At 40.8% G+C, this 19,130-nt stretch overlaps 1 protein-coding gene across 1 annotated transcript in view; it reads right to left on the reverse strand.

Annotated features, from left to right (window-relative positions):
- mark1 (MAP/microtubule affinity-regulating kinase 1) overlaps positions 1-19,130 on the reverse strand; it is a 145,998-nt gene that overhangs the window by 117,529 nt on the left and 9,339 nt on the right. Inside the window, exon 2 of the mRNA XM_034185198.1 lies at positions 9,573-9,773. Coding sequence (XP_034041089.1) covers positions 9,573-9,773 — 201 coding nt within the window. The remainder of the gene's footprint in view (positions 1-9,572; positions 9,774-19,130) is intronic.

Below are 19,130 nucleotides of genomic sequence, written 5' to 3' on the forward strand. Positions count from 1 at the left end.
ACAAAAATCTGAATTAATTTTGGAGACTCATCATAGACAACACTATTATAATTTGCATCACCTAGCCTTATTCTATACCCAATGATCATGCTTTGGTGGATGCAGACTCAGTTTCTGAGCAAAAGCAGCCTGTTAACTCAAGAACCAAAAAGCAAGTGCTGAGTCATAGTTAGCAGAACACAGGTTATTCTTAGCAATGTGATTCAGTCCAACAGTACAACATTCATAATCAGAAATGTAATTTAATCAAACCCAGACAACAATGTAAGCGCTGATACAGTAGCAGGCAGTAAAGCTTTGCCCATACTTTCATGGACATGCATCTGGAAAGGTCACAGTTTGAAAACTTGCCCACAATTTTTGTTGTAACCATGTCTGAATTTTCAAAAATTTCCTAAGTTCCATCCCAAACTTTGACATACTTCAGCAATCCCTTGCATTTCAGTGTAGGATGTGACTGCCATATATGACATGACATCACTGGGGGTATCTCAGAAGTGTCAAGGCCTCGTATAATTAAATAAAATCAAATCAATTTTGTCTGACTAATTAATATTTTGGACAAGAATTCTCACTCACTCACTCACCTTCAACCACTTACTCTCAATGGGGGTCACGGGGGTGGGGGTGGGGCGGGGAGCCTATCCCAGCAGTCATAGGGCGTGAGGCAGAGTACACTCTGGACAGGACACCAGTCTGTCACAGGGCCACATATAGACAGACAAACACATTCACACCTGCATGCACACCTACAGACAACTTAAAGTTTCCAGTCCACCTAACCTCCATATCTTTGGATGTGGGAGGAAGCCAGAGCACCTGGAGGGAGCCCACGCAAACACAGGGAGAACATGCAAACTTTACACAGAAAGGCCACAGGTGGGAATCAATCCCATGACCTTCTTGCTGTGAGGCAACAGTGCTAACCACTGCCCCGGACAAGAATTCTATTTATGATTATTAATATTTTTTTCTTAAATGGGCTCACTGTCCATCCATCCATCCATCCATCCATCCATTTTCCTCCGCTTTATCCGGAGTCGGGTCGCGGGGGCAGCAGCTCAAGCCAAGTCACCCAGACCTCCCGATCCACACACACCTCCCCCAGCTCCTCCAGGGGAACCCCAAGGTGTTCCCAAGCCAGCCGAGAGACGTAGTCCCTCCAGCGTGTCCTGGGTCTTCCCTGGGGCCTCCTCCCGGAACACCTCTCCAGTGAGGCGTCCAGGGGGCATCCGGAAAAGATGCTTGAGCCACCTCAGCTGGTTCCTTCTGACATGGAGGAGCAGCGCCTTGACTCCGAGCTACTCCCGAGTGGCCGAGCTCCTCACCCTATCTCTAAGGGAGCGCCCAGCCACCCTGCGGAGGAAACTCATCTCTGCCGCTTGTACTCGCGATCTCGTTCTTTTGGTCATGAGCCAAATCTCATGACCATAGGTGAGGGTCGGAATGTAGATCGATTGGTAAATCGAGAGCTTTGCCCCCCTACTCAGCTCTCTCTTCACCACAACGGTCCGATACAGCGACCGCATCACTGCAGACGTTGCACTGATCCATCTGTCGATCTCACGCTCCATCCGCCCCTCATTTGTGAACAAGACCCCGAGATACTTAAACTCCTCCACTTAAGGCAAGGACACTCCACAGACCTCAAGAGGGCAAGGCACCTTTTTCCGGTTGAGAACCATGGCCTCGGATTTGGAGGCCATGGTTCTCATGACGGCTCATTGTATAAATTAATAATAGATTTTTTTTTTTCTGTGCCTTGGTTGTTGATATTATGTACTTGTATTTATTTTTCATTCGCTCTCACGTTCTGCTGTGTATTATTAAAGGCTGCGCTAATGTTTTGTCATCAAGCCACGTGCTAGATCTCATTCACAGGCAACCGTGATCTTCACACGTCGGCTTGTCACAGTTATAGAGCGTGACCTTCCTGGGTGAATGTTTGTGAAAGTGGGAATGGCACGAGTGGACAAGTAGGGGAATGAGCAAAAGGCTGCAGGGAGGAGCGCAGCGTATAGACACATGCAGTGCATGGGTGGCGTCTATTTGTAGCCGGTCTCAAGTGGGCAGATGCACAGACGTACATGCTTCCTCCTATCATAGAGTAGGTAGGTGTTAAATTTGGATTATGTGTCACACAGATTCACGACTTTTCTGTACCAACATTTTCATTCCTGCCTGTCAGACAAAATGAACACACAGAACGCATCATTAGATGTGTTTGTGTACAAGTACGTAGTCGACTGTGTGTGTTTGACTCTAATGGACATGAGGGTGAATAATTTAGTTCCTCAGCGACAGAAGGGCAACGTGCATCTCTGTTAATTATTCAATGCCTTCGTAATGCAAAAGCCATATGTTCCTCTCTGTACACAGGTCCTATGATCACAAACAGAAAAATGCGCAGTAAAGACATGGAGGAGAGAGACAGAGGGGAAATGGAGTCAGTGGGCTTCGCATGTTCCTCATCTTTTATTTCCCTTCTGACTTCCTTTTCAGTGCACAACTGAGACCACTGAAGGTAGTACCTGTGTCATGTACAGTATAAGGTCATTTCTTACACAATGTGGTCAGGCTTTTTATGTTAACAGAAACTGCAGATATATGGTAGTATTTCCATTTCCATTCCAGTCGAGCTGACCATGTCTGCCAGAGAAAGAGTGTGGATGACTATTCACTCCTTTAGCAGATACAGGACACTGTCATCTCAAGGCGGCTGCGTTTGTCTCACTTGTCTAACTAGGTCTCTTTCAAATGTTGCGCGACATCAAACCATTAATGTTTTGCTCTGAATTAAATCTGAGTGGGCCGAAGCTAAGTTGCATCACTTCAGTGTGTTACGTTCTTTCCACCTGTTCTTTTCCCAGCAAACCTGTGTTTCTGCATTCTGATGAGCCGGCAAAGGCTCGCTCACATATAAAGCAGTGCTTGACCTTCTAGGCAAACGACAGGTAGCATATCAAATACTCTTGGTTATTATTAGCACAAAAGAACAGCAGCAAGACCGAACAGTTTCTTGTTTGACCCAACAGGAAATCTGCACCCTTAATGCTGTGATGTGAACAAGCATTAAAGGTAACTTTGAGGATTAAAGGATGCATGTGTGCATCAGAGCTGGCATTGTGCGAAAGGTGCTGTGAGTCCTGCTGAGCGAGAGACAATGAGCAGATCGTAGGTCACCGTCTTCTCTTTGGGTAACAGGAGCTTTAATTACAGACACAGTGTAGAAGGGCATCTGTCACTTTGACAGGACAGCAGCGTACTAATATTAATCACATTGTAGAGATAAAAATATCTTCACACAGTCAGCAAGTGAGGACTGACTCACTATTCTGGTAAGACCTAAAGGTTGTGCATGAAGCACCAATTATTTACATTTAGACTTAAGACTAGGTCTTGGTTAAAATCAGGGATGGGGTTTAAGTTAGGAAAGAGCTTCCCTAACTGGGAGGCCTCTGGAATCCCAGCAAAGCAGTCGGACAAGGACATGACGGAGGAGAAAAATATGAGCTGGATAACAGCTGACAATATCTTCATGTGGGAACAATAAATAAACATGTGTGCTCTGATATCCCCAAGGCATCCAAGATTCATCCAAGAAAGATTGTTTGAACAAGGCAATGATAGTTAATGTACAAACTGAACAAGTTTTACAATTGCTATTCAAACAATCACATCCTCCTCCAAAATGCATTCATCTACTATGCTTTCAAGTTGTATTTCAATGTACAAAACCTTACATTTTTAAATCCAACTATGGCAGAATATGACAGGAGATCAGATAAAGTGCAGCGTTTCATGTTCAATGAAAGGTTCAGTGAAAATTTATGTTCCATTGCAATTTTTGCTCCGAGTGGTCTCAAACTTGTTAACAGGTCAGGTCATGCAATGTAGTTATGCATTCAATACATCCCTACGAGATGACACATTAGCACTAGTCCAGCTGGATGTGGGTGTTTTGCGATAGGAGAATGTTTTAGGTTTTTTATTGTTATTATTATTATTTTTCAGTGACTGGAGACCTCATTCCACCACCAATCCCATGGAGAAATTTCTACAGGCTGGTGATAGGGTTAGGTGACAGGATAGATTTGGGGATAGGGTTTAGGCACGTTATCAGGTGGACGGAGAAGAAAGTGTTGCTAGAACTTCACCTCACGGAGCTGGGATTGGATGACTGCTGCTCCTGTAAATGAACTGCCTGAGCACTTTGACCTCGTACATGAGTTGATCCATTTCCCCATCAGACTGAGTCCATGCACAGCACGTGCAGAAAGAAAGTCATCTATACTGGAATTAAATACAACCGATCACTGTTATTGTTTTCTTTCTGTGTGGGAACAGATGTTCATTTTGTCGTTCTTGGTGTTATTCGATGACACATTTTGCCACTTTGCAATGCTGTTTATTACTATTTGTTTCAAACGAGCATAAACATGAGCTGCATTTTATATCTGGAGACCAATGACTGCCAAAGGCATGAGTACAAGCTCAATGTATAGTGACATCACCATGAACAAGGATATTATTTTGAAATATCCGATTAATTGTATTTGCTTCTGTTTTCTTCTGATATTTAGAATATTCTTTTGCATTTGGTTAATACTGCATTCACCTCAGGGATTTTGCTTGGTTTACTGAAAGAGGGCTGAAAGCCTGTGATGTCATTGTGGAACTTATAATTCTCACACTGCAATAGCAAGGTGAAACCTAAATAAATCCAATACTTGGACATCATCCTGACATGACCAGACAAACATATATGAGCCCAAAATACATTATTTACATACGAACGAGTTCAACAGACGCCATGCAATTCCAAGCCACTGACCAGATAGATTAACAAGAAGGGAGTAAGTGTCTTCTATCCCATACTGTCTTACATGTCGACCACAAATTATACTGACCTGAATTTACACCAGTTGATACTTGGGTAGTGCCGAACTTTATAATCAGATGATGGTCATGGCCAGCTAATATGAAAGTGGCCATCTTAATATAAGTGAGTGGCTCCCAAACATGCCCCCCCTTTGTAGATAAGAATATCCACCACCACTCCCCCAATCTGACACACATGTATGCATCTTTTCCTTCTACAATCCACTGGAAATTCTTGCAAACACTGTAATTTATACAAAACACCACCTTCTTCTTGAGCAAAACAAAAGAAATAGTGACAAATCACCCTGAGGGTGGAAATACTGAAAGTGACATGACTCACAGATCTTGAATTTAAAAACAAATAACTTCTCACAATCTTGTCCCTGTTCCGCAGGCAGCACTCAACCATGATCAGTGTTGCCAGATACAGATGACTGTTTCCAGCCAAAACACTATTCAAAAAGCACTAAAGTTCATCGACACAGGCGGTGGTTAGCCAATTAACACATAGCACAGCTGTCATAGGGTTCTCACCAGCATTACAACAGCGCAACGGTCAGTTACACTGTTATAATAAAAAAAATTACACTGCAGTTGGGGTGTTACGTTGTTTTGGAGGGTGTGTAATCAGAACATAATCATTTCTCTGCGTTGACTGTTGACCAGCTGGTTTTGATTTAGAAGCCACAATTTATTCATCAATCTATATCAAAGCCATTTAAAGATGTCAGTCGTGACTCACCTTTTCTGCTGATTAAAGTCGCTAAAAGGGATTCTTTTTCTGTTGATGCAGGCAGGAGCGAGAAACGTCCATCACTTCAACTAGACAGTTTTTATTTGTTCATTAACGTGCATTTTTTGCAGGGCAGCCAACGATGCGGTTCTCTGACATGGACTGCAACATTAACATCTCCCACTTCTCTGGTTCGTAAATTAATGTTACTGTCCCTCATGAAAATTATAATAATAGTGATAATATCCTCCGCTCCATATGTGTGTATGTGTGTGTGTGTTGTGGGATTTGCTGCGGCTCTCTGCCGAGTAAAGGTGGAAACATGGATCATTCCAGAATCAAAAAGTTCAAAGTGAATCGCAGTTTTAAATCGAATGACACCTCTTTCCAAACATAAAACAGACAACATACTACAACTGACCGAAACTGTTTTTCCCAGGCCAGTCTCATGTTTTTTTTTTTTTTGTCCCCCCGGGACAAAATCAGTCAAATTTTCGTGACTGGGATTTTATTTAACTCACTATTAGTAACCTTACTCCTACCCCCAACCCTAACCTTAACCACAACCTAATCCTACTCCTTCCCCCCACCTAACCATAACCAGACCGGACCCCCCCCCCCCCCCTTCACTTTTAATTTTGTGCAGCTATCACAGAATGAATTAGAATGAATTTGTGCTGCCGTGACGAAAATGAGGCGCTTTTCGTCACAATATCATGAACCAATAGATTAATGTATATTTTGTGCTGCTGAATCATGACTTGCCGTGAGACTGGGTTTTTTCCCCAAAATGAGACATCCTCCATTCCTTCGGGGAGAACTTATCCCGGTGTCACAGTCTCAGTGCTCCCCCAGTCTTTGTTACTGCCTTACTTTAAAGCTAAAAGAAACGAGGCATCAGGCCCAAACATGGAAGAATGTAGAAAGGTGTGTCAATACACAGGAGCATCAGAACTGCTAATTTATACACAGCAGTTTACTATAGAAAATCCTTACAAATATTTTTTTTAACTTCAAGATTAATTTCTGATTGCTCTACATTTTGAAATTTAGAAAAAAAAAAAAAAAAACACCAAAGAAGGCCCTTTATAAGCCCATAAAGCAAAAGCTTCAGCAGGGTTGAAGCCGAAACAGTCCCCTAACCCTGAGTTCTTAAGGTGATTTTTTTCATCCGATTACACCAAGAAAAAAATCCTGCAGAGAACCCTGTGTCACCAATAATAAAGTGACAATTTCATGAAGAGTGTGGATTTATATGATGAATGAATTTCGATACTCTCACATTAAGCCAGGTTTGTGCCATTTTTTTTTTTTTTTTTTTTGCAGTAACACGGTAACTTACATGTTGGCACACCTCGGCTGATTTCCTCAAACGACTCTTACCTGACCGCCTTAGGTGAGGAGTTCCCCTGAGCAGCCACTCTACTATGCAAAAGTTGCAAAAATCCAATTTTTCCATGCTCTTTCATCCCCCGACTCCCCACCCAGCCCACGCTTGGCATAGCCCAGGGCAGGCTCGGTGCAACTCGGCATAACTCCAAGCAAACTTAGTGTGCACTCTACGCAAACTTGCCCCCAACGGTGGATAGCTCAGATTAAGTTTTCTGTGCTGTGTGTGTAAAATTAGAAGCTGTGTTGTGCTGAGCATGCAGGCCACCCCAAGCTGACTGTTGTAATATTGTCATCAGAGTGGTGTCATATCTGCAATGTCTAGAATGCCAAATGTGTCAAGACTAAAGCTACTGAAAATCAAGCTATATTAATCAAGGCTTTCATCACTTGACAACTTTTGACCTAGAGAATCTTGTGACATTTACCACATTAGCACAAATATGTATAAGATGCAATTTTCTCAAAAAATATGGGGATGTCTTCACAAATTACACATTTTCATGTCATATAGCCGCAACAACAGGTGGCACTGTTTTGGTGAATAGCATGAGTTCAACTTACCAACATACTCCTATCATGGTCTTAGATACAGTTCAGACTTGTCTTTTTGGCACTTGACTGCATTTTTACACCACAATTATTTATCCATATAACATTAGGCAAAGGCTATTCACCCAACCGTTGGGCAGATAAATACGTCTTACCTTATTCACCCAACCGTGATCATGAATTTGACACATTTTGTGCATCTAAACTACGTTTTTTACACCACTTTTTTAAGGCTCTATTGTGGCGTGAAAAGCTGCGTATTTTTGACACATTTAACGGCGTCATCTGTAATTACTGTGAAAAAATAACACCGCAATGGATGAAAGCAGACAAACTTCATAAGCATTTTGAACGGAAGCATGTTAACGACGACGAAACAGTTTTTAGGAACAAAATGCTGCTTGTTGCCTGTAAGATGGTGTTAGTTTGACACAGTCCCCTGGGTGTGATGAGCCAAACAGAACCACTTTAGATCACAGCCCCTCCACAGGCTGCAAACCCTCCTGCAGCCGGCGGGAAAATATCCGCCTTTTTCCCCGCGTTGAAACCGGAAGTGAACTTACAAGCACGCTCATTGGTCGGCTGTGGCTGGGCGTAGATGCTTGCGTGTTTACTTTACTGAACCAACGGTTGGGCGTATAGCCATTCCGATAACTTTAATAAGATCACCACAAGAACCAGCATATAACATTTTCAAATAACATGTTAAATCACCATCATTTACAGTTCTCTCAAAGGCCTCGTGGTTCCCAGGTCAGAGTAACTTTCATTCCTGTCCACTGTGCTGCCTGTTTTGACGTGCACAAAGTTCTCCCTGCAAATTTACTTCAACAACAGAAGCATGCAATTTTATTTTCACTGAAGGGTTGATTTACAAAGAAAGAAGCAGCATTTGATAAGTGATAACACGTCGTGTCCTATTTTACTTCCGCCTCGGATCAGGAAAATAGGAGTGGACCTTTCTTTATGTTCTGCAGCCAGGTAGCTTTTCAGAAGACTCTGTTCACAACTTCTGATCATCAAAACAATTTTCTTCAACTGCCTCTCTCTTCTCTATGCATGAATCTGAGGACTTTTTCAGCATTTACCCATATGAAAAGTCCTGACAGTGTGGTGACCAAATGGTCTGCGCACTTATTTCAAAAAACATGTGCCAAATTAACATGCAGTTATAGATCAGATCTGCTGCGGTGAACCTACACAGAAAACTCACCAGTGTTAAATTAACACTGGTGAGTTTTACTGTGTAACCAAAAAAGGGAGAAACCAAAAGAACATGCTCACCCATATGACAAGTCCCGGGAGTGTGTTGTTGATCTTACACTATTACGCAAATTTCGAGGTCGTGACAAAGAAGATATGGAAGAGTAGGCCAATATACATTGTTTACTGTAGCATTTTATTACTGCTTTATGCAACCTCACCTATTTTTTTCTGTATAAATGTGTTTTTATTACCATTATATTCACCTAAAGGCATTTTCTTCTTAAATTCAAGATTTGGTATTTTTTTCAAAACACATTTTTTTCTTTTCTTTTTTTACAAGAAGGGGGTTTCTTATAATTGGGAACATAATATTCATGCCAGTACAGCGATATCTGAATTGTATTATACACATACACACACACACACACACACACACACACACACACACACACTGAGTCTGCTGCTATTGGTACTATAAGTGGCACTCAGACCATGATGACTGCTTCAAACTGGAGCAAAAGTGGTCTAAGCACAAATATAGCCACCACAATTTTGGATATTGTTTTTTTTTATTTTTGCAATTTCAATTGTATTTTCTCTTTCCAGCTTGTCAAGCTACAGCACATAAAGGACAGGAGTGTAACAGCAAAAAATGCAATTTTCTGAAGGGATGTGTGTAGGCAGGGACATAGCCAGAGACAAGCACCAACCTCCATGCTTGTGTGGGTGATGTGGACAAATCAAACAACCTTTGTGGCTGTCCTTGTCTCCTTTTGTGGAATAAAACATAAATACTCCTTTATCTCACCTCTCGCCCTGTAAGGACGTGTCGTGCCAACTTGACTTTGGCAAAATTCCCCTTCCCAATAGTCTTGAGAAGGCGATAATTGCCGATATGTGGGTGTTCCTCAGTGGAAGTGAAAGAGTTGCGGCATCGTGGTAGGCTGTGGCGACTTGCAGACTTTGTTGGGGGTACTGGAGGATCAGCAAAGCCATCCACCGAGGAGTGCTGTAGGAAAGCAACACATCTGGAGGTCAGCAATATAATCATGCAAAACAGATGGTAGGTTAGGGTAAGTTTTACATACAGTATGTACAAGCAATACAACAGATGCCTGACCTCTGTAGTGTTTTAGCAATGACTTACTGTTAGATTTGTTAAATCACTCTTATACTCTGGCTGCACTCGTACACAAAATGCAACAGCATGCCTCAGTGGAGTTATGCATGTGCCAAGCTAAGATACTCAATGTACAATCAGCAACCCTTTAACTGAGTTCCAGTTCCAAGAAGGGGATCCAGTGTTCTGTCTGTGTGCACGGTTGTGTGTCAAAGTAACAACCGGACCCACATACACTGAACATACCCAGAAACACAATGTACCGATCTGCGTTCATGACAACAAACGTATAAAAGCAAGTCAGACTCACATCTCTGCTGTTGTGACACCTTAACATGCTGACCTAAACAAGTTATCAACCGCAAGACAAAATTAGACAACAAAAGAAGGTAAACTCCTTTAAAAACCTACAAAATGTGCAACGTACAAAATAGCCTGTAAGAATGTTATCAAAGCCTGATAATGACAAGTGTCCCTGTGACGTGGAATTTGAAGGTGAATATGAAGAATAACTTGCTGTAAGCATGGAGCTTCCAAAAGAGACTGTCTCTGTTGGTCTGCTTTGTTTAGATTCCCCCCCTACAACAGCTGTTAATGTCACTCTGGATCAGAGATCCCATGATCCTCTGCTCCTGAGTGCCACACCCAGTCAGAGAATAAAAGCCTTTGTCTGGTTATCCAGGTTCCCCTGCTCCGCTTTCACCATGGAAATGCTACACCCTGCAGAGTGCACGTCAACTCTTATAGTCTATGTTCTGGCAGAAGATCCACTGCAGGAACCAAACAGTCCCATCTGACCAAGTATGTGAAAGTGACAAGGCAAGAAAACAGACAACCTTAAGAACCTAAGCAACTTAAGTAGGTGAATGCTTTTTCTTTATTCCTTTACAATTCCACTAGATCTGTCATATGTCTGTTTCACTCTCACACATGTAGACGTGAATGCATTATTACAAAGTTACTGCAAATCTAAATTTGTAAATTACTCAAGTGTCTTGACCAGGTGGTGACATGGAGTATTCAATGATTAATAGGCAAAGTATGCATCACTTGTCCATCCTTTGGGGAAGGTAGCTATAACGTGTTTTCACAGATGCTACATATAAAGAAATAACAAATATACAAAAATAGGAAAGCCAGGAGAGTGTTTCTTCTCTCTGCAGCACTAAAAGCCACCCATCTCTCTGAGTAATAAGATGTTATGCAATGCAGTTTAGCAGTTAGTGGGCCCTGGGGCTACACGCTGGAATCAAACAGACGCGGGCTGGGCTGGCTGGCCGCAGCCACTGCTGCTGAGGCAGCGCTTTATTAATTCTGACTGGTCTCTGTCTCAGCAGAGAGCCACGCAGCATTTGGAGCTGTGCCAACGGAATGGAGGATGATTCTCTTTTCTTGACAGCAACAAGAGACCCAGTTAGTGAGTTTAATCCACACAAAATTGACTCACGATTGACATACTTCAATGGCTTTGAGAGGGGTTAAGAAGCAGACTTGCCACCTCTGAAGAGCAGCAAATCATAGAACCAACGAGCCAGCGGATCGAAGCACTGCTTCATTGGTTCCCGCTTCAAAGTGGAGACGCGCTGCAGAAGCGGTTGATTACAGACCCGCTGCAAGGTCTGTAATCAACGTAGAGAAATTATCATTTTCCAGACAAACACCCTCAAAAACAACGGCCACTCTGAAGGACCGATAAAGGAATCGTTAAGCAAAAAGGCTATTGATATCAGTGGACTGAATCATTTCTTAACGATACCCGAAAAGAACCGGTTCTCCATACCCAACCCTAATTATGATGATGATGATAATGATGGTGATTGTGATTAAGGTTATGATGGCGACGATGGTCGATGGTTATATTGTTGATAATGATGATGATATTGATGAAAATGACGATGGTGAATGTGATGATGGTGATGATGTTGAAAATGATAGCAATTCTGATGGTCATGTTACCTGAAAAATATTCATGCAAAGGTTGATCATGCACAGTCAACAAAAATTGTCTAAGTAACATGCCAAACTGTACCATTTCACTTCTATTTTTACAAAATTTCACAGGGGTGGGAGACATGCCCCCAGATGCCCCTAGGTGGACATGAGATCATACAGCTTTTAATTCAGAATAAGATTTAACAATGCAGCTGTAGGGACAGAACAGATGGCCTGTGAGACTTGACTTGGACTCAAGATCAAAGATGTGAGACATGACTTGGACTTTCAAAAAATGGCTTGTGAAAATCTTTGCCTTCAGGCAGCAAAAAGTCGGTTCCTCAAATTTATTTGATGTGTGGCAGCATGTGCCGCAGCATGGGTTTTAATACGGTTGGCATACGCAGGCTAAATTGTCAAGGTGTGACAGGGCCTCAAAGTTATACAATGATTCTGGATCAAAATGGCTGTCAATCAGTCTTTCATTTTTTAGATGTTTACTGGGTTTTTTTTTTTTATCAACTATATCAGGTCCAGCACAAGTTAAACACTTTGTGTTATTGAATTGTTCAAAAGACTTCTCTATACATTTCTCACACCTACTTCAAAAGAGGTGTCAAAAACTCATCTTTCTTTGACTGTGTCCAGAGAGGTTACTTCAAGAGGTGTGGAAAAATAGGTCTTTGATTTTGACTCATACCTATTTCAAAAGAGTTGTGATTCTGTGATCTGGGTCTAAACATGGGATAGTTTAACAACAAAAAGTTTCACTTTGTTAGACAGAGCAGACACACCTGCTGTCATACACCTTGAGTTTATAGTACTTATAGTACCGTTATCAACCCTTAGGATTACAGTTTTCAGATTTCTTAGACATCATACTGGTAGTAAATAAAACTTGAATGTTAGTTATTACAGTATTATAATTATTATTTATTTATTTTATCTCGAACAGACACAATGTGAAATAGACATGAAAACTAAAGCACCAAAAAACAACAGTGTAGATAAAAAAAGAAAAGAAACTAAAGAAAAATGCTCAAGAAGGAGCAGGAAGAAGCAGAAATGCTTATCAACTCCTACTCCTTATTTTGGATGTTCAAAAAGACACCCCCTGATCCATCTTCATTATATAATTAACTTTTTGATTTATTATATTACAATAGCCAAGTGGCCTCCGTGTGTGGGCGTGCATGCGTGAGTATGTATGGTTTTGATTACGCAGAAGCCAGGGAGAGCTGATATTTGCCGTTTGGTATGCTTATGTATTTTGGGTCAAGGATAACGCTGCAAAAACAGAAAGTTGATAAGACTAATATGTATATGTCATGGACATGAAAGAGCGAAGCTCTTCAGCATCTCACCATGTCATTTAGGTCCTTCAGACTTTTTTTTGAGTAAATGCTTCAGGGGAGCATTAGCATGGCTAAAACCTTTCACCTTTGTGGGACTCTTTCCCCATGGACTCCCCACCGTTTTAAACATTTTTCTTTTTTTGCCTTTCACACACACACACACACACACACACACACACACACACACTGAGTAAAACTCACATATAATGGATTCAGGTGGACGAGCAAATTTTGTCCGTTATAATCGAAATCCCTTATCTATCGCTTATCTACCCTTAGCTCGCTGATGTTACTAGTAGCAAAGTTAAACATCAGATAGATCATGTTGCTCACACCATTTCACAATAAATGTTTATACTGCCAACATCCCAGCAAATACTTTTACTGTTAAACGTATGTTGTCAGTGTTCCTTGCAACTGAGTTTAACTTCATAACACTAAGGAGACGTGAGCTAAAATCTGTTTTTGCTAACACCACCAAATTTCCAAGCATTTGTACATTTCAGTAAGAACATAAGCTGAATAGAATCTTATATTTTCCACAATTTGTACAATGTTTTATTAGGTACATAAGCTGAATAAAATCTTAGATTTGCTGGGAGTTCAAGTTTGAATAAACTGTGTTCAGGCGATGGGAGTACTGAGTATCTGCTGTTTTAAATATTCTAAATGTTCTGTTAAATTTTGTCTTAATCTCTTCCAATAATCTGTTTAGCAGGAATAATTTTATTTTAGGGCTGAAACGATTAGTCAAGTAACTCAAATAATTCGATTACAAAAAATGTTAAAGGCAAATTCTGTGTGTCGAAGCTTCGTTTAACGTTGTAGTACATATGCCAGGCCTGTGTGTGGCGCTGCAATGCCCGCAGAAAAAAAAAACAGAAGAAGACGAGCATAACAGCTAACCAAATTAACAACGATGGCTACCGCTTTCCAATGTGACACAGAGTAAAATAAAAACCTTTTAAGAGAAAGATGGTCCACGATGATCATCTGAAATACGAGGGCTGTCCATAAAGTATAGGTCCTTTTTATTTTTTTCAAAAACTATATGGATTTCATTCATATGTTTTTACGTCAGACATGCATGAACCCTCGTGCGCATGCGTGAGTTTTTCCACGCCTGTCGGTGACGTCATTCGCCTGTGAGCACTCCTTGTGGGAGGAGTCGTCCAGCCCCTCGTCGGAATTCCTTTGTTTGAGAAGTTGCTGAGAGACTGGCGCTTTGTTTGATCAAAATTTTTTCTAAACCTGTGAGACACATCGAAGTGGACGGTTCAAAAAATTAAGCTGGTTTTCAGTGAAAATTTTAACGGCTGATGAGAGATTTTGAGGTGACACTGTCGCTTTAAGGACTTCCCACGGTGCGAGACGTCGCTCAGCGCTCTCAGGCGGCGTCATCAGCCTGTTTCAAGCTGAAAACCTCCACATTTCAGGCTCTATTGATCCAGGACGTCGTGAGAGAACAGAGAAGTTTCAGAAGAAGTCGGTTTCAGCATTTTATCCGGATATTCCACTGTTAAAGGACATTTTTTTAATGAAAGACGTGCGGACGGGTCCGCGCGTCGGGACGCAGCTGGCGTGGAGCGGCGGCACAGGAAAAAACACCTCCGTGTTGATAACCATTTGTAAAATCCAGGCGGCTTTTGATGGCTTTCAGTGGAGTGAGTATATGAGAAATTGTTTAACAGCTGGACATGTTCCAACTTGTCCTTTAGGCTTCCAACAGAGGTGTTTTTCCTGTGGCGGAGCGTCGCGGCGGGTGTGAGCCGACGCGCGGACCCGTCCGCACGTCTTTCATTAAGCAAGCATGTCTGACGTAAAAACATATGAATGAAATCCATATAGTTTTTGAAAAAAATAAAAAGGACCTATACTTTATGGACAGACCTCGTAGACTTACTGTACATTTAAAGCGAAGCAGCGTGTTTGTCTATTTTTAAAAAAACACACGGTCTGCTCTACGTGGGGAGGGACTATTGACCCGGTGGCCGGCTGCTGTCTCTCTCTCTGCCCAGTGTGAGGGGCTCTCAGACCGGGCAAGTCACAGCTCTGTCCCCGGCTACATTGACAAACAGCAGAAATCCACTCTTTCTTCTGTGTTTCCCTCAGACTCACACTGAGAGTTTGACTTTTTTAATTTTTGCATTTTTGGGCAACACATAACACTTCACAAACACGGTAACTTAAATAAAATAATAATTTAAAAAATCTGACTGCGAGGCTTGCATGTTCAACCTCCAGCTGAAATGCATCTGCTGAATTACAGAGAAAGAGGGATAAAAGAAAATCATGCAGGGGCCCAGTCCATCAACCTTTATAAAAAAAACAACAAAAAAAAAAAACTAAAAAAACTTAAAAATGGTTAAATTTTACAAATTGGAGAAAACAAAATAGAAAGCCACATCCCATAGCCATTTCAGCAAAATGCCAACACTTTGGCTCAGTGACATTGTGCCATTGCTTATGGACAGCCCTGGACTATTGATGTTGTTTATTAACGCAAAAGTACTTTTTATCGATTACTCGATTAATCGCCAGAACAATCGATAGAATACTCGATTACTAAAATAATCGATAGCTGCAGCCCTATTTTATTTTCATATAATTGATAATAAAACAGATTTTTTAAACAAAAATAATGTATTCAAATAACAATATAACATAAGTACACTTCTTTGTAGATTCCACCTTCAAACAGCCTTATACGACTATCCAAGAGAAATCTACTTAAGCTCCCAATTTTCAATAGGAATACAAACTTCTTACGGGCGCTACACTAGTATAAAGCAGACAAAATCTGTTATATTTATGTAATGGATTAGTTATAGTCAGGAAACGCCAAACAATCTACGGTAGGCATGTGGAGATTAATCAATACGAATCGTATCTAGATAAAAGCGTGCGCGATGCGAGTGTATCGACACGGCTGCGGATTATAAACCCAGCTCCAGCAAAACTGGTAAGAAAGTATCTCAAATTACTTTTGCCAAGGCGGAAATCTGTCAATGAGTGACTCACTTTAAGTCACTCATTGAGAGTGATGTTGTCTTACTGTTTACTGTACTGTTTAAGTTCTGACTGTGATGAAAAGGGCTCCAAATATGAGGGAACCAATTCCTGTTCCTTAATGTTGAATCTGGTAAATTTCCTGCTTATAAGGAGTAAAACAAATCCTCTGCCTCTAGTAGAATCAGAATAATATCATAGTACTATACAGAATTGCAGCTTCTTATTTTCTATTTAAATTTTTGGGCTACTTTTTTTGCATCAGGTTGAATCACATGGTACCGCATCAAATTGCACCATATCACATTGTGAGGAATTGATTCGCCATTAAATACATATCAAATCACATCAGATTGGGAACAGGGGTGAATTGTATCGCATCGTACTGTCAGTATCACTATATGTACGTATCGAATTGTTGTCAGTGATGAGTTTCACATCCCTAATCTATGGGGAATCCTGAATTGGGACCTGCCTCATTTAATGACTGGGTCAAATATTCCTCTGAAAAAATATAAATAAACGGTGGGCATTATGTCCAATAAAAGATTACATTTGGTCAAGTCACTCTTTTTTCTAAGGTAGCTGCAGAGTGTACCTTAAAATCCTAAAGCCTGATTTATGCCTTCTCCAACTCCATAAATCCGTGGCCGTGCAATGACATCAATGCGTGACATTTTTAAAGCTCTCCATCACGTCTGTATGTAATTTTCTCAATTATGCTTTTTCTGAATTAATTTGCTCCTCAGCGAGCTCTTCTTTCTACAATCATCTACCTCCAAATTGTAGGTAAGGTCATTTTCCGAATTTGTGTTGTGAAGTTTGTCAAATTTGCGGACTTTTTTGCCTAATATATTTGATCCATGATCAATATATATATATATTTGATCCATGATCAATATATATATATATATATATATATATATATATATATATATATATATATATATATATATATATATATATATATATCAATCAATCAATCAATTTTATTTATATAGCGCCAAATCACAACAAACAGTTGCCCCAAGGCGCTTTATATTGTAAGGCAAGGTCATACAATAATTACGTAAAAACCCCAACGGTCAAAACGACCCCCTGTGAGCAAGCACTTGGCGACAGTGTGAAGGAAAAACTCCCTTTTAACAGGAAGAAACCTCCAGCAGAACCAGGCTCAGGGAGGGGCAGTCTTCTGCTGGGACTGGTTGGGGCTGAGTGAGAGAACCAGGAAAAAGACATGCTGTGGAGGGGAGCAGAGATCAATCACTAATGATTAAATGCAGAGTGGTGCATACAGAGCAAAAAGAGAAAGAAAGAAAGAAAGAAAGAAACACTCATTGCATCATGGGAACCCCCCAGCAGTCTAAGTCTATAGCAGCATAACTAAGGGATGGTTCAGGGTCACCTAATCCAGCCCTAACTATAAGCTTTAGCAAAAAGGAAAGTTTTAAGCCTAATCTTAAAAGTAGAGAGGGTGTCTGTCTCCCTGATCCGAATTGGGAGCTGGTTCCACAGGAGAGGAGCCTGAAAGCTGAAGGCTCTGCCTCCCATTCTACTCTTACAAACCCTAGGAACTACAAGTAAGTCTGCAGTCTGAGAGCAAAGCGCTCTATTGGGGTGATATGATACTATGAGGTCCCTAAGATAAGATGGGACCTGATTATTCAAAACCTTATAAGTAAGAAGAAGAATTTTAAATTCTATTCTAGAATTAACAGGAAGCCAATGAAGAGAGGCCAATATGGGTGAGATATGCTCTCTCCTTCTAGTCCCCGTTAGTACTCTAGCTGCAGCATTTTGAATTAACTGAAGGCTTTTCAGGGAACTTTTAGGACAACCTGATAATAATGAATTACAATAGTCCAGCCTACAGGAAATAAATGCATGAATTAGTTTTTCAGCATCACTCTGAGACAAGACCTTTCTAATTTTAGAGATATTGCGTAAATGCAAAAAAGCAGTCCTACATATTTGTTTAATATGCGCTTTGAATGACATATCCTGATCAAAAATGACTCCAAGATTTCTCACAGTATTACTAGAGGTCAGGGTAATGCCATCCAGAGTAAGGATCTGGTTAGACACCATGTTTCTAAGATTTGTGGGGCCAAGTACAATAACTTCAGTTTTATCTGAGTTTAAAAGCAGGAAATTAGAGGTCATCCATGTCTTTATGTCTGTAAGACAATCCTGCAGTTTAGCTAATTGGTGTGTGTCCTCTGGCTTCATGGATAGCTAAAGCTGGGTATCATCTGTGTAACAATGAAAATTTAAGCAATGCCGTCTAATAATACTGCCTAAGGGAAGCATGTATAAAGTGAATAAAATTGGTCCTAGCACAGAACCTTGTGGAACTCCATAATTAACCTTAGTCTGTGAAGAAGATTCCCCATTTACATGAACAAATTGTAATCTATTAGATAAATATGATTCAAACCACCGCAGCGCAGTGCCTTTAATACCTATGGCATGCTCTAATCTCTGTAATAAAATTTTATGGTCAACAGTATCAAAAGCAGCACCGAGGTCTAACAGAACAAGCACAGAGATGAGTCCACTGTCTGAAGCCATAAGAAGATCATTTGTAACCTTCACTAATGCTGTTTCTGGACTATGATGAATTCTAAAACCTGACTGAAACTCTTCAAATAGACCATTCCTCTGCAGATGATCAGTTAGCTGTTTTACAACTACCCTTTCAAGAATTTTTGAGAGAAAAGGAAGGTTGGAGATTGGCCTATAATTAGCTAAGATAGCTGGGTCAAGTGATGGCGTTTTAAGTAAAGGTTTAATTACTGCCACCTTAAAAGCCTGTGGTACATAGCCAACTAATAAAGATAGATTGATCATATTTAAGATCGAAGCATTAAATAATGGTAGGGTTTCCTTGAGCAGCCTGGTAGGAATGGGGTCTAATAGACATGTTGATGGTTTGGATGAAGTAACTAAT

Source organism: Thalassophryne amazonica, chromosome 13, assembly GCF_902500255.1.
Source record: "Thalassophryne amazonica chromosome 13, fThaAma1.1, whole genome shotgun sequence".
NCBI lineage: Eukaryota > Metazoa > Chordata > Actinopteri > Batrachoidiformes > Batrachoididae > Thalassophryne > Thalassophryne amazonica.